General features: G+C 36.9%; 1 protein-coding gene across 1 annotated transcript; it reads right to left on the bottom strand.

The window, feature by feature from the left end:
* Positions 1 to 3,208: 3,208 nt before the first annotated feature.
* Positions 3,209 to 11,797, bottom strand: LOC104624204 (signal-induced proliferation-associated 1-like protein 2). Its single transcript, XM_010291505.1, has 3 exons — positions 10,176 to 11,797; positions 4,787 to 4,920; positions 3,209 to 3,439 (listed from the first exon to the last, which is right to left on the bottom strand). Exons 1-3 carry the CDS (start codon positions 11,638 to 11,640, stop codon positions 3,239 to 3,241), a joined length of 1,800 nt encoding a protein of 599 aa, XP_010289807.1. The 5' UTR covers positions 11,641 to 11,797; the 3' UTR covers positions 3,209 to 3,238.
* Between the last annotated feature and the right edge of the window lie 2,720 nt (positions 11,798 to 14,517).

The raw sequence follows: 14,517 nt of genomic DNA, 5'->3' as shown, positions 1-14,517 counted from the left end.
CATTCCTGAGGCGTAGTCTTAGCAGTAAAGAGTGAAGTGAAAAAGGCACTCAGTAACTCTTGCCTTCTCTGCCTCCTCTGTCACCAGGGCTCCCACTTCATTCACCAAAGGTCCCACATTTTCCCTAGTCTTCCTTTTACCACTGATGTACTTGAAGAAGCCCTTCTTGTTCTCTTTTACTTCCTTTGCCAGATTTAGTTCCAAGAGGGCCTTGGCTTTCCTTGTTGCATCCCTGTATATCCTGACAACGTTCCTAGAGTCCTCCCAAGCGACCAGTCCCTTTTTCCACCTACTGTAAACTCCTTTCTTCCATACAAGTTTTACCAACAGTTCCTTTCTCATCCATGGGGTCTCCTGCCTCCTCTACTTGATTTCTTACTTAAAGGAATGCATCGATCTTGAGCTTTGAGCAAGTGGTACTTGAATATTAACCAACTCTCTTGGGCTCCCCACCTTCTAGAGTCCTAGCCCATGGGATCCCTCTAAGTAGGTCTTTGAAGAGGACAAAGTTAGCCCTCCTGAAGTCCAGGGTCGCAATATTACTTATTGCCCTGCTTCTTCCTCGTACAATACTGAACTTTACCATGTCGTGATCACTACAGCCAAGGCTACCCCCAACCTTTACATTCCCAACCAGTCCTTCCTTGTTTGTTAATGCATCAAGGTACCTTTAGAACATCAGTGCCTAAGAAAGAAGTAACTAAATGAGGTTTGGCAGGATCTTATGTGGAGCATTTAACAGGTATGAAAAACTATCAGCATATTTAAAACTGATGAAGTTTACCAGTTTTGAAATGGTACTGCATGCTTATTCAAGTCTTTTTAAGTAAATAATTGCAGGCATGGTTCCGATTTCATGATTTCTAAACTAGATATTTTACATTTAATGTAAGACTGAGAACAATTTAATAATGTGACATCAGAAAATAAATTCTAAACCCATTTAGCTACTTGGGTATATGATCTGTATTAAAGGTGCATAGCAGTCCTTCCTGACTCAAAATGACTATGTTCTAGTCAGAATCACTCACTACTGAATCTTAGCATTTTGTTGACTTCTTGTAAAGTATAGGTTCTTTATCATGTAATAACAACTTGCTGACTTTCATCATGTGAAGTTTTTACAGTTTTTCTGGCAAGGAACCTCAAGAGATAAGATACTATTTATCAAGAGATAAAAAACAAAACACAAAACTCCCACTTCTGTCCAGGTTATAAATAAATAGTTTACTTTTCTTGTAAATTTACGGCCAAATTTAATGTTGATCATCATATGCCAGAAAAAATTGGGAAAATGCAGATTCTTTTTTTATTTATTCAGATTAGGTTAACCATCCAATTTGCATCTACTTTCTACTGCATTTTAGAGACAAAGTTTTAGCCGCATGTTTCCTCCATAATCCATACTAGATTTCACTGAAAACTATGAAACGGGTACAAAATAAACACCTAAACAGTTTACAGTCTGCTGAGGCATTATGTAAGCATTTAATACACCATTACGCAAAATGAATATTATTCTGGTGACAGTATTAATCCTCTAGATCATGATTCATATTCTTAAATTTTTGACACTTCAGCCAGACATCACCTTCAGTTGCCAAGCATAAGTCTTTCTATATTTGCTTGATTAATAAACTGAAAGCATCAAGTACATAAGAGGATTAAAAGCACAAATGGATCTCATGCCAGTTCTATGCACAGCTTTCTGCCTATGTTCAACTAATTATCTCATAATAAGCAGCACATAAAATACATTAATATTACATTTTTCCTGGTGACAGCCCATTTCACAACAGGATTAAATTTTCAGAACTGATCAACCAAAATAAAAAGAAGTGCTATGTACTGCTGTTTCTCAAAATTAGGAGTTGATGATTAAAGAATTACTTGGTCAGTTCAGTGGACAATCTCCATTTCCAATTTTTGGGAAATACTCCTAGTGATTTTGGGATATATTCAGGTCAGGTCAAATAAAGTAGTACTCTATGCTGCCTAGAACACACTGCCCCTTTGAGCAGTGAATATTATTTATTAGATTAATCTAAACTCACTCTGGAGCTCAAACAGGAAAGACAGAGTGACAGTACATCAGGAACTCTTGGATTCAGAACTAAGTGCTCTGATTTCCCTTTATTGTTTTACCAAGGAATTGACAAGCATGGAAAAAAATAAGGACATTTGGCAAAAATGAATTTTCAATGAGAAGTCCTTCTCAAAGACTACAGTGAACAAAAGTAGTAAAATACACATACAAAACTAGCTTAACAATCCACCCAGAAAAGCAGTTCTCTTCCTCTGTCTACACTTACTTGGTTTTGAGCAATTGTTACAGCCACAAGAGAAGACAGAATAATTCTGGTAGACACCACCAGATTGTTAGATGCAATCACGACATTCGAAACTGAATTAGCATTAAAAAATTAATTATACCACCATCACAATCAACTGGATCCTTCAGATGATTCAGCTTCAACAGATAGATACTGACTTTTGCCTAGAAAGTGCAATCTTCACTTTAAATAAAGATTTGTTAAAAACATGGTTTTAAAAATTTATTTAAAAGCCATCACAAGCCTGTCCTTCACAAAGTATTCAGAACCTATAAATTTAATCACTAGCTTCAAATGAAGCAGATTCACTTTATTAAACCTAATAAACCTCACCATTTTCTCTCCAAATCTAAGACTTATGCATATTTCATTGCCATGCAGTTAATTCATTAGTCTCAATCACAAATTCAGGTGTTTGAACCCAGAAGCATTCTATTCTAGTAAGACTACTGCAAGTGAATCAGGAAACATTATGATAAAAAATAACCCAAAATTTTAGATGTGGAGACTTGATATGTTATATCCATTTGCCTCCTTACCTACATACAATATTAATAAAATGTTGGATGTATTTTCATTTGCATTCAGCATTTGCACACATTAAAGTGCAAATATTGTGAAAATCACTTTTTATGACGTTAAAAGTTTAGTTATAATCTTTCTCTCACTCACTTACCTAAAGAGATACTCCACTGACCAATCATTTTTTTCCTAAGCTGCAATGTACTTTAAAAATAATTTGCTTAGAAAAGCAAACCTCATTTTGCCAATGAAAATACACGAACATCTACAAAACCAAGAAACTGAATGGTTTGCATTACAGAATCATGTTTATTAACATCACCTGAAAAATATTTAAGATTTTTCTTCTTTTAAATGAATAGCCTTTAAAGAAAAGTCATGTGCTATATACATACCCCTTGTTCATCCAGTTTAAGCAGCTGTTCAGGTACTTTGGGTGAGTTGGAAGCCTGCCTCAGGCACTGAATGCTCAGCTCTGGTATTACATACTCTAGTACCTCTTTGAGAGGTAGACCTCTTGCTGTGCCATGCCGAGCAGTGGATGGTATAGCATCTTCTAAAATTGCTCCTCTAAGTGTAGTAAGCTGCATTAAGGATAAAACACAAAAAACATTTTCAGTTCTAAGACTACAATGACTTTTAAAGAGATAAACTTCAGGATTTAGCAAAAACATGGAAGAAAGAATGGGAAGAAAAAGATCCCTAAATAACTTCTAAAGAGGAGACAAGCTCTTACTGTCTCAGTGACAAATACATTTTTCGTTTAAAGAAATTCACTGATGATATTATTAACTTATTCTAATTCCTAAGACTATTACTTTTCCGGGAAAAAACACCAGGAAAACTAAAAATTGTTAATTTTAATGCCATACTACCCCAGCAGACACAGTAGTTGAATGTGAGTTGGACAGGTGAGGTAAGCCACAGCTAATGGCAACTTCATTTAACTCATCCACTTATTTTTTAAATAGTTTTTTAAACCCTGCTGCTTTATCTTCACTGGATTTGGCAAAGAGAGAGTAATTTCTTAGAAGTGAGTCAACTGAATAACCTCTCCACACATACATACAGACACCCCTCTTTTTTGGTAATAAAAGAAAAACCTGGTCTAAAAAAAATTTTGTATCTATCTATCTATCTGTCTCTTTCTATATATGTTTGTAAAAGCGCATGAGCCCAGAGATATCAGGAGGTCCAACTAACACTTCTCTCTCCTAATCACAATAAAAAACAATAGTCCCAAGGATTACTAAAATTTATAGTTGCTTGCTACAATAATAACATTGTGTGTTTTCATACAAATCAAAGCTAGTTGCTGTGATAAAGAAGAAATTAGTTTGCAAGAGATACTAATTCACTTGAAATACAACTTGAGAGACATGTCCTTCCACAATAATCACAAGCAAGATATTCATCCAAATAAGACAATTATTTTTATCAACATATTAATATGCCTTCCACAAATCATGTATGTAGAAGTATGTGAAAATATCTCACAGAAAAGAGCCTCTACAGAAAGTATTTTGAAACAAAACACAAAAATACAAATAAATCACAGTACTAGCTTCTTTCTTAATCTTTTGTTTCTATCATTAGAAACTTAACATCAAGCATCTTGATCCAAACTTATCTTCAGCTTTGTTCTTACCATCTGTTTTCTTGCTTGCCCCCTTGCAGTTCCCTTCAGCCAACTTACCTTCTTTTGGGTACTTGCTCAAAAAGAGGAAAATCTTATGCAGTGCAGAGGAGGAAAACTTTATTTCAGGAGCTACCACATTTACTAATGGTACAAGAAACATCCCTTTCCCATTGCTACATCCCCATTCCCTTTGCTACTTTCAAAGTTAGCAACATCCACAGACAAACAACTAGTATCCTAAGCTCTAAATTAACCTTTCCATTCCTTTGCAGAATTAATGAAAGAACATTACCTCACTTGTCCTGAAAACTATACGATAGTTGAACTGAGATCCTTCTTTCTCCTTGGCATCTTCAACCTTCTCCCTCCGGATACTGACTGCTACAGGTCCAAGATTTTCATCTATTCCAAAGTAGTTCTGATGCTCTTTTGCACAAGAGTGAATGAAGAGAGAAGAGAATAATGAAGTATGAGTCTCCTAGAAAATGTTCATCAAATCTCATTAAAAATTTCTGCAGCAAGAAAAAAAAAATTATTTTAATTGTTCTGCAAAATCTGCAAATATACTGGTTTGTGATCTCCTGAACTGCAAAATTAAGTACACAAATCACAAAATGCCATGAGTAGAATGGTCACTCACATCACACAAATTACTGTAACTGCTATGAAATAATAATTTTTTGCATATTTTGTTACTATGGAATTAATCCTTTTGCTTGATGCTGTAAGAAACTACTTTGGAAAACTGTATCTTCACAACAGAGTCCTCAACAAAAGCGAACAGTTTTCAAACAAATAAAGGTGCTATATAGCACCTTAATTTCATCCAATTTATTCTTATTTAAAGTTTTACATTCAAAGCAGCAATTCAATTTTAACAAGTGAAAACTGAGGCTAGTAACTCTTCAGTTAAATTCATCCTTGAGCCAGCTGGCCCAGTTTGGGAGAGTAAAGCACTATGACAGAAGAGGAAGATCAAGTTAGAGACCATTTAAGCAGATGAGACACACTCAAGTCCATGGCACCAAACAGGGTACGTATTGAGGGAACTAGCCAGTGTCACTGTAAGGCCCCTCTTCATCACCTTTGAAAGGTCATAGTGAGAAGTTACACCTACCTTTAAAAAGGGCAAGAAAGAGGGTCTAGGAAGCTATAGACTAGTCATCATAAACCTCAGTTCCCAGGGAGATTAAGGAACAAATTCTCATGGAAGGCATTTCCAGGCACATGAAGGATAGAAAGATGCTTGGAAACAGTTTGCATAGATTTACAAAATGCAAATCATGCACAACCAACCCAGTTGCTTTCTGCGATGAGATGACTGGCTTTATGGGTGAGGAAGGAGCAATGAACGTCACCTACTTATACTTTAGTAATGCTTTTTACACAGTCTTCCATAGTATCCATGTAGCTAAACTGAAAAGATATGGTTTGGACATGCAAATTACAAGGTGGACATCAATTGGCTGGGCAACTGGCCTCACAGGACTGTGATCAGTGGTGGAGCTGTTACTAATATTTTTTAAAGTTATCCAAATGATGGAATGGAATGCATCCTCAACAAATTCATATACATGATCAAGCTCAAGGAGAACAGTCCACGTACTGGAGGTTAGGGCTGTAGTTGGGTGCAACAGATGAAGGGGAATAACCATCAGGCTTTTAACAAATGAGTAATATGTGCATAGGCCAGATACTGAAATGCGTAAACCTTGCAGTGTTTTACAAAAGCGGGCACAGGCGGTTAACTCATCCACACAGGTAGAGGCCCAAGGCTGTGGGGTGGCTTCACTGTGCTTCACTGCCCACTCTCCCCTTCCCCTTGAGGCAGCTGCTGCTGAGATGGGACAGCTGAGCTGCATGCGAAGCAACTCGTAAACCACTGAAGTTTTTAACAGGTCATGTTTAAAACAAACTCTCCTTTTGACAATCTGAAAAAATGGATAGCCAAAAACCTCATGAAGAACAACATAAAAGGTTTATCTGGAATACAGCAAGCTCATCCAGCAGCACCGGCTGGGGACCAACTGTCTCAGGAGCAGCTCTGTAGATAAGGACTGGGGACTCTTGTGGGACGCTCGTTGGTAGAGGTGAAGGCTAATCACACTCTGGGCTGCACTAGCAAGAGCATACCAGCAGGTCAGGAGAAGACATTATGCCTCTCTGTTTGGCACTTTATACGCCACATAAGGAGTAGTGTCCAGTTATGGACAGAGTGAGACAAGGCCAGCAGACAACTTCCAAGACAATTAGGGAGCTGGAGCATATAACCAATGAGGAGAAGCTGAAACAGGTGGGCTTGAGCAGCATGGAGAAGAGGAGTTTAAAGGGGGAAATAATTGTAGGATCCCACTAGCTGATGGGGGGTTATAGAGAAGGGCCAGCCAGGCTCTCCTCCAAGGTATAAAGAGAAAGGACAAGATGCAATCATCACAAGATTCAGCCCCTCTTTGAGGGGAATCAAACACAGGAACAGGTTGCCAGGAGAGTTTGTGGAATCTCCATCCTTAGAGATGGTCAAAAGCTAAAGGGACAACTAAAGGGGAATAGGCTCTGAGCAACCTATTCAGAACCTACCTTTAAAGGCAGCTTTAAACAAGGAATTACACTGGAAGACCTCCAGAAATGTCTTCCAATCCAATTTATGCTATAATTCCATATTTTAAATAGCAATGAAGTAATAGACTAATTTCTCCTTTTAAGATAAGTCTGGATTAAGAAACGCTTTGCTAGCATTTTTGAGCTAGTTGGATATTGATTTATTTATTATACAATAAAGATAAAGTTACCTCTACATAAACGACAGTCTTATTTGTCAAATCAAGTTTAACTTAAGTTTCCAGTAGCCTTTCAAAAATCTACCTATAAAGTATGTTGGTGGTTACAGTCCATCTCCCAGTGGAGAGAAAATGAGTAGCAGCACATTGCAACTAACATCTTTTTTGGGGGGAGGAACACCTGGGATCAAAGGGGCACAAACATTAAATTACGCACTCAAGGTCACCAACTACATCCCTTCCCCAGCCTGAGCATTCTACCTGCATGGATAAATTATACCTCATGGATTTCCCAGTGTTAAATTAAAACTTTGAGCCTTAATGGGCAAATTTATCAATTTACAGACCAGAGAGAGAGATTTCAGAGGCCAAACACTTTCAGCAACATAAAAACTCCCCACAGCTACATATTCAAGCTTTGACAAAAGGTAAACTTCTCAGTTAAGGTTTCTATAGCCCTCCATTTTGATGTAAATCTAGAAAAGGGTGTTACAGAGCTACTAGATTTCTCGGCTGCAGTATTACTGAGCAGAAAAATGCAAGCCTGGCGGATATCTTCTTATTTCTTGTACAATATGAAAGACACAAACCCAAAGACATTCTTTATGTGTATTAAAAATAAAATGCATAAAACAGTTTCAAGAGTGGGAATTAAAGAAGCTGAAGTAAATTAAAGAATAGCATGGCTACTGATATTCTGGGATTTAGGGAAAACATTTTTAATTCAAGAAGCTTTTTTTTTAAAAAAATCTCATAAACTACAAACTCATTAAGCACATTTAAATGTATTTATGTTGATTTAAAATTATCAACTGGAGAGAAGAGAATAAGTGCTATTTTCTAGCTGTTTAAAGAGAGATGGTAAAATATTCCTCATTTTTTACCTTTTCATTTTGAGGAATAATTGTCGACTTTTCTTCTAACACAAAAGTCTTACTTATACAAAACTAAGTTAATACCAAAGGCTTGCTAAGCCTGTACATTTCTTCTAGAGCATTTTTTCAGTTTCCTATCAGCATGATAGATACAGTAACATATTAAGAAATGGTTGCAAGCATCCCTCAGATAAAAAGTATGGTAGTAATAGTCAAGTCTCAAGGTATTATGAAGATAATTACACAAGCGGCAAAGGACAAATCAATGACAATAAAAGCATATTTCAGTTATCCTGTTTAAAAATCAACATAGCTTTTTTCCCCTTCTCATCCCCTTTTATCCCACAAAAAATATAGTTCACTAAAGGACACAATTAATAAATCAAAATCATGAGATAAAAGAAAATATTCTAGCTTTTACAAATGTTAACTGAAAACTGAGAAGATATTTTCCATAAACATTAACATATTTTACATCAGTCATGTTGGATTTGATTTTAACAATAGTTATAAAGCTTATAAATATGCAGTATAAAACTACAGCTCATTTCAAAAGACACTGAATTCCAAATCTCTCATTTCTTGAAAGGAAATGGAATAATTAGTACTACACATGCCAGGGTGTTTCTTCCATGCATCTTAAAACAGGAATAAAACTTGTACGCTGACAAGTGCCAATTATAAAACTGTGAACTAAATCAAATATTCAGAAAGTTATTTCTTTTTCATAGATATCTTGTTAAAGGCAAAGAAAATCAGTGGCATTACATATGTCTCCATATACAAGTGACTATTGTTTGCTAAATTTTTATTTCACCCTTCCACAATTATTTTGCTAAATTCAACTGTGCTATTAAATCTACAATTCAATGAACAACCAGCTAAGAGAACCATTTTGAACCTCTGAATTTACTGCCCATTCCTTTCTTAGCTCTAGGTCTTTTTCTTCCCCTTCCATGACAGCTCCAGATTCTTTTTTTTCCTTGCCTTTTAAATACAGTGTTTTTACAGCCAATATGTTCTAGGTGTCTACTGTATTGTGAAAACGAGCACTGTACTGGATCCTCTTTTGAGTTCCTTGTAAAGGAGGAAGGCGTACAGTATACTGCTTATTTCCTGCTGTTCAAATATAGTTAGAAAGCAGAGGAAATATGATTTCACGAAGACTTGGGGAGTAACAAATAGTCTTTTAAGGACAGAAGCAGATTTTTTTTTTCTTTGCTTTTCTTTTAATAACAGCAAAAAGACTGAGCTGTACTTCCTAAGACTGAAAGGACAGCGATAGGTATTTTTGGGTTCTCCCCACAAAAACAAAGATTTCACACACATTGCACAATGCAGTACTGAATACAGACAGCCAAAGTAAACTGTTTCCACTTTGTGATCTATCTGAATAACATTTCAAGCCAAGATAATTACTCTGCTGAGAAGAGTATCCTGCCACTTTGCAGTGTGAACATATCCTAAAAGAATAGGGTAGAAGGCTAGAAGAAAAGCATAAAACAACCTTCTTTAAGCTGAAAAACTAAATAGCATCAGAAGACCTCTATTTAAGGAATATGTATATGTGCATATGAAAGGCCCCAAGAGACATCTGAAGACAGCAGAGTCTAGAAGTAGGGAGTCAGAAGCCTCAATAATAAAAACTCTTTTGGAGGCACCTTTTTAGGAAATAATGACTTCCACTCTGAGTATCAGTATTTCCAATGCATTTACTGGATATAAATGTTCTCTTTTCCTCTATGCCCACTGAGAAAGTTTGTTTCAGAGAAGTTAGTTTATGTACCAATTTAAATGACGCCACACTTAGTGAACTTATACAAGTATTGCATAACTTTACACATAACAACACTGGTTGTTGAGTATCCCTCTGGGACAGCAAGAACAACAGGCTTAATGTTAGTTAACAGTTTCAGGATCCCTTGTAATACTTAGGTCTCTCTATAGAGAAGGAAAAAAAAAAATCTTTACTAAGCAACTTAAATCTAATGCATGAATATCTCAGAATAGTTGCATTAGAAAAATTTACCTTTTCCGTAGAAGAACTTGCGGTAGTAATATGCTCCAAGATCAATGTGTTCTATGATGTAACGCTTCACTTTCTCTCTGTGAATGGACTGGTTTTCTCTTGGTACTTCCAGCACTGAAACACCAGCATTTGTGCAATGGGAACTCAGAGAGGACTCAAAAGAACAACTTTCACCTGAAGAAAAAGATGCTGAATTTGCCCTAGAAAGTGCAATCCGTCTATCTCCTTCCCCACCAGTTTCATTCCTGAAGTAAGGGCAACTCAGTACTAAATCATTGCTTTTCCCATCTCCTTCATCAGCATCTAAATTCTCTTTTGAATTGAGGTCCTCTTTGCTTCCCAAAGGAGATTCACAGTTTCCTGTTTGGCCTGCTGGCATTTGAGTTTGTGATGCAGCTGAAGCCCCAGTGGTTATATTTTTTCTTTTTCCTACATTTACTCTGGTAGCCATTGCTTCATTTATGTTAAACAAAACGCTCTGAACATCATAGTGCGCAAAACACTTCTGACAGTTCCAAGAACGAACATTTCTGTCAAGTCTATCATCCAGATCAGACGAAAACTTAAAAGTTTCATGCTCACTTTTAACCGTTCGTAGTTTTCTAAATAGAGATGTTTCTACTGCTTCCGATTTTAGTCTCCTCTTGAAAGATTTCTCCCTATCTCGACCAATAAGTAGGGCGCTATCCATATAATCCAAGCCAGAAATCCTGACAAATTCTCCCCTGGAAATCTGCGTTGCAGCATGTAGACTTGGAGAAACTGTAGGATCACAGTGGAAAAACTCAGAAAATCCAAATGGAGCAAGAGTTTTATGTTCAAAATTTTCCACTCTGTATCCTCTTAGCATTGCAAAAAAATTTTCTCCAGACAAGCCTTGTCTATCAATTGAAGAGGTACTGCCATATTCTCTATGAAGAGCTGCTCCAGTATTTGGGTTAACAGCATTCTGGTCTAACACATCTTCAGCATCAATATCACTTATTGTGACATCACTGTTGCTTCTTTGCCTTATGGGATGAAGTCCCCTTTGAGGGGAATGAACAAAAAGCTCTCCAATTGAGTATTTTCCCTCTGTAAATTCCAATTCTAGCTCTTCTTGCTGTGCATCACTTTGGTCATTTTGTCCATTTGGAAGTACTGAGCCAACACTCTCATAACTGGCTGGAGGTCTGTTTTCCCACGGAGCTTTACCCAGCTCTTTAGAGCAATCCTTTTTAGGAGGCCATTCAGATACCCTTGCTCGAACACCCATTTTGGGCACAGCTGGTGTACCATTTGTTTGATTATTTTCAGTTTTGCTAGATACATTTGAAGAAACAGGAGGACCCATGCTACCATTCAAAGCTTTAAGTTTTCTAGCAAAATAATCATCAGATTGCATGCTTCTTGAAGACTCCCTGAACTTTGAGGAAGTTCTGCTAACTTTGTGCTTATCTTCTTGCAAAGACCTTTGATCACTCATGTCCAGTCAGTGAGAGGGGAACTGCTACTATTGCACAAAGTTACTGTTACTTTTGTTATTACATTGTCTTTTATGGGCCAATAAACTGCAATATAAAAATACAGCTACACTCTTCCTAGAAGTGCACGCAGAAACGTCAGTGTATCATTTTTCTACAACTTCTGTCAGGAGAGCAATTTTAAAACGTTTCCTTCAGTTCAGATGCATTCATTTCAGTATTAATCCAGACAAATTTCTTTTATCTGTTCATAAAAAGAAAAAAAAAAGAGAAAGTGTATTAAAATGTTTATAGTCAATAACAGTAAGCTTCCAAAGTTGCTTGTATATACACAATACTCCATGAAACTGGAACTACTGAGACTTGCTTTGTATGGTTTTCTACCCTTTGCCTCCTTAAAACTGAACAAATGCAATAATCCTAGTTTCCCATATGATATCCACAGGATGTGAGCAGTTTGAACCTGCATATCTCTCATGGGCTAGCCAGTACATGCACACCGAACAGCAGACCAGATTCTGCCAAGCAGAATAGCCACAATCCTCTCTACATTTCCTTCAATGCTGACAGCAACTTAGATGCCTATTCTCTGTCTAATCACTAATAATGTTTGTTACATAACATGAGTTACATTTTCCTACCAGTCTTGCCCCAGTACATAAAATAGATAGGACCTTAGACAAAGAAAAGTGTTTTGTCCCATTTAAAAGAATATTTTAAAGATAAGTAATCTCTCCACTATGATTAATTCAGTGAATAGATGTATTTGGCTTTTTTTCCTCTCTCTCCCCAAAGGGAGTTTTACTTACATTCCTTTATTTGGAGTGAAAACTATTATTTAGCTGTGTAGAACAGTTGTTTCTGTTACATTATATTCCTTTGGTTTGAAACCTAGACTGTGCTAAAGAACAGGTCTGTTGTCTTCCACAAATAAGAAAAGATAGTAGCCCTACTGATAAGTGTTAATTTGATTCCAAAATTAGAATTGTTAGGATATAAAAACATTCTTCAATGGCTTTAATGGTCTTAAGAATGACCATGACTCATGCTGTGAAGATCAATTTGCAGGCAAAGCCCATTCTTAAACCCACTGCATAAAACTACACTAAAATAAGAGACAAGACAGTGTGTTATGTACTTCCTTTTCAGCTTTTGTTCCTTGAACAAAAACACCAACATAATGATCTTTTAAGATGTTGCAAACAAGCATAATATGCATTCACCAGAGCTTAAAAAAAGGTCAGGTCAAATTATTTCAGTGAAGACATGAGGTGGAGTAAAAGAAGCTCAGATGATAAGTAAGGTTTTCCCAACATTTAATGCCATAAAAATTATATTAAAAAAAAAGTGTGAGGTGGAGGCAAAGGAATAATATAAATTAAAACTTGACAGATTATTTTTTTTGCTTTTCAGAAATCAACACGACATTGTGTTTGATACAGCAAACTTTAGGACTCTTCTACCTTAATGGGCACTATTAAACACAAGTTAAGAGTTACAGTAGCATTATGATTGACATAGTTTCTATATGACTGTTAGGAACGGGTAACAGTAACAATATATCATTGCAACTTACTTTCACTACATACAAATTACTCAGAACTCCTGTTTTAATTGACATCATTGACCATCAAACAAAGTTTTTAATTCTTTACAGGAGTCCAAAAGATTATTTAAACAACTGACATGTTCAAAGAAACAGTACTTCGAAAGTGGCATGTAGGATTTTTAAACACTGACTTATGAAAATAAAACACAAAAAGTAAAGCATCAGTCATAGAATCATAGAATGGTTTGGCTTTTAAGGTCATCTAGTTCCAAATCCCTACAATAAGCAGGGACATCTTCAACTAGATCAGGTTGCTCAGAGCCCCATCTAACCCCATCTGACCTGGAATGTTTCCAGGGATGGGGCATCTACCACCTTGCTGGGCAACATGTGCCTCACTCACATTGTGAGAAATTTCTTCCTTCTATCTAGTCTAAATCCGACCTCTTATAGTTTAAAACCATGACCCCTTGTCCTATTGCTACAGGCCCTGATAAAAAGTCTGTCCCCATCTTTCGTGTAAGCCCCCTTTAAGCACTGGAAGGCTGCCATAAAGTCTCCCCGGAGTCTCCTCTTCTCCAGGATGAACAACCCCAACTCTCACAGTCCGTCCTCACAGGAGAGCTGTTCCATTCCTCTGATCATTTTTGTGGCCTCCTCTGGACCTGCTCTAACAGGTCCATGTCTTTCCTGTGCTGAGGGCTCCAGAGCTGGATGCAGGACTCCAGGTGGGGTCTCCCCAGAGCAGAGTAGAGGGGCAGAATCACCTCCCTCGACCTGCTGGCCACGCTGCTTTGGATGCAGCCCAGGATACAGTTGGCCTTCTGGGCTGCAAGTGCACATTGCTGGCTCCTATCCAGCTTTTCATCCACCAGTACCCCCAAGTCCTTCTCTGCAGGGCTGCTCTCAGATATATCAATATGCTTAATATTTTGGGGGCACAAGTAGTATTACAAAGGTGAAATACAAGAAAACTTCTGTGGGATACAAATTAACATGAACAGCTGACAGTTTTATCATCTCTTAAAGTGCTCTCTATACAATCGTAGAAGAATGAGAAACCTTTGCCAAATAGAAACACTGAAGAAAAACTAAACTATTCCAGAATCATCTTTTCTGTTTCTGCAAGAATATAAAATAGCGAGAACACAGAAAGGTCAATTTCACATATCTGGGAAGATATTTAACTTCATATTGAAGATGCACCATAACTTCAAAGAAAAATTAATTAATTACATCTTCTAGCCTTCTTGCCTTTTACTGCATAAAACCCATTCATAGAAGTCATTAGTATATGCTTTTTTTTTTTTAATCTCTTACAAAATGGGAT

The sequence above is a fragment of the Phaethon lepturus genome, unplaced genomic scaffold (genome assembly GCF_000687285.1).
Source record: "Phaethon lepturus isolate BGI_N335 unplaced genomic scaffold, ASM68728v1 scaffold10957, whole genome shotgun sequence".
NCBI classification, from domain to species: Eukaryota; Metazoa; Chordata; class Aves; order Phaethontiformes; family Phaethontidae; genus Phaethon; species Phaethon lepturus.
This window is presented reverse-complemented; position numbering and strand designations above follow the sequence as displayed.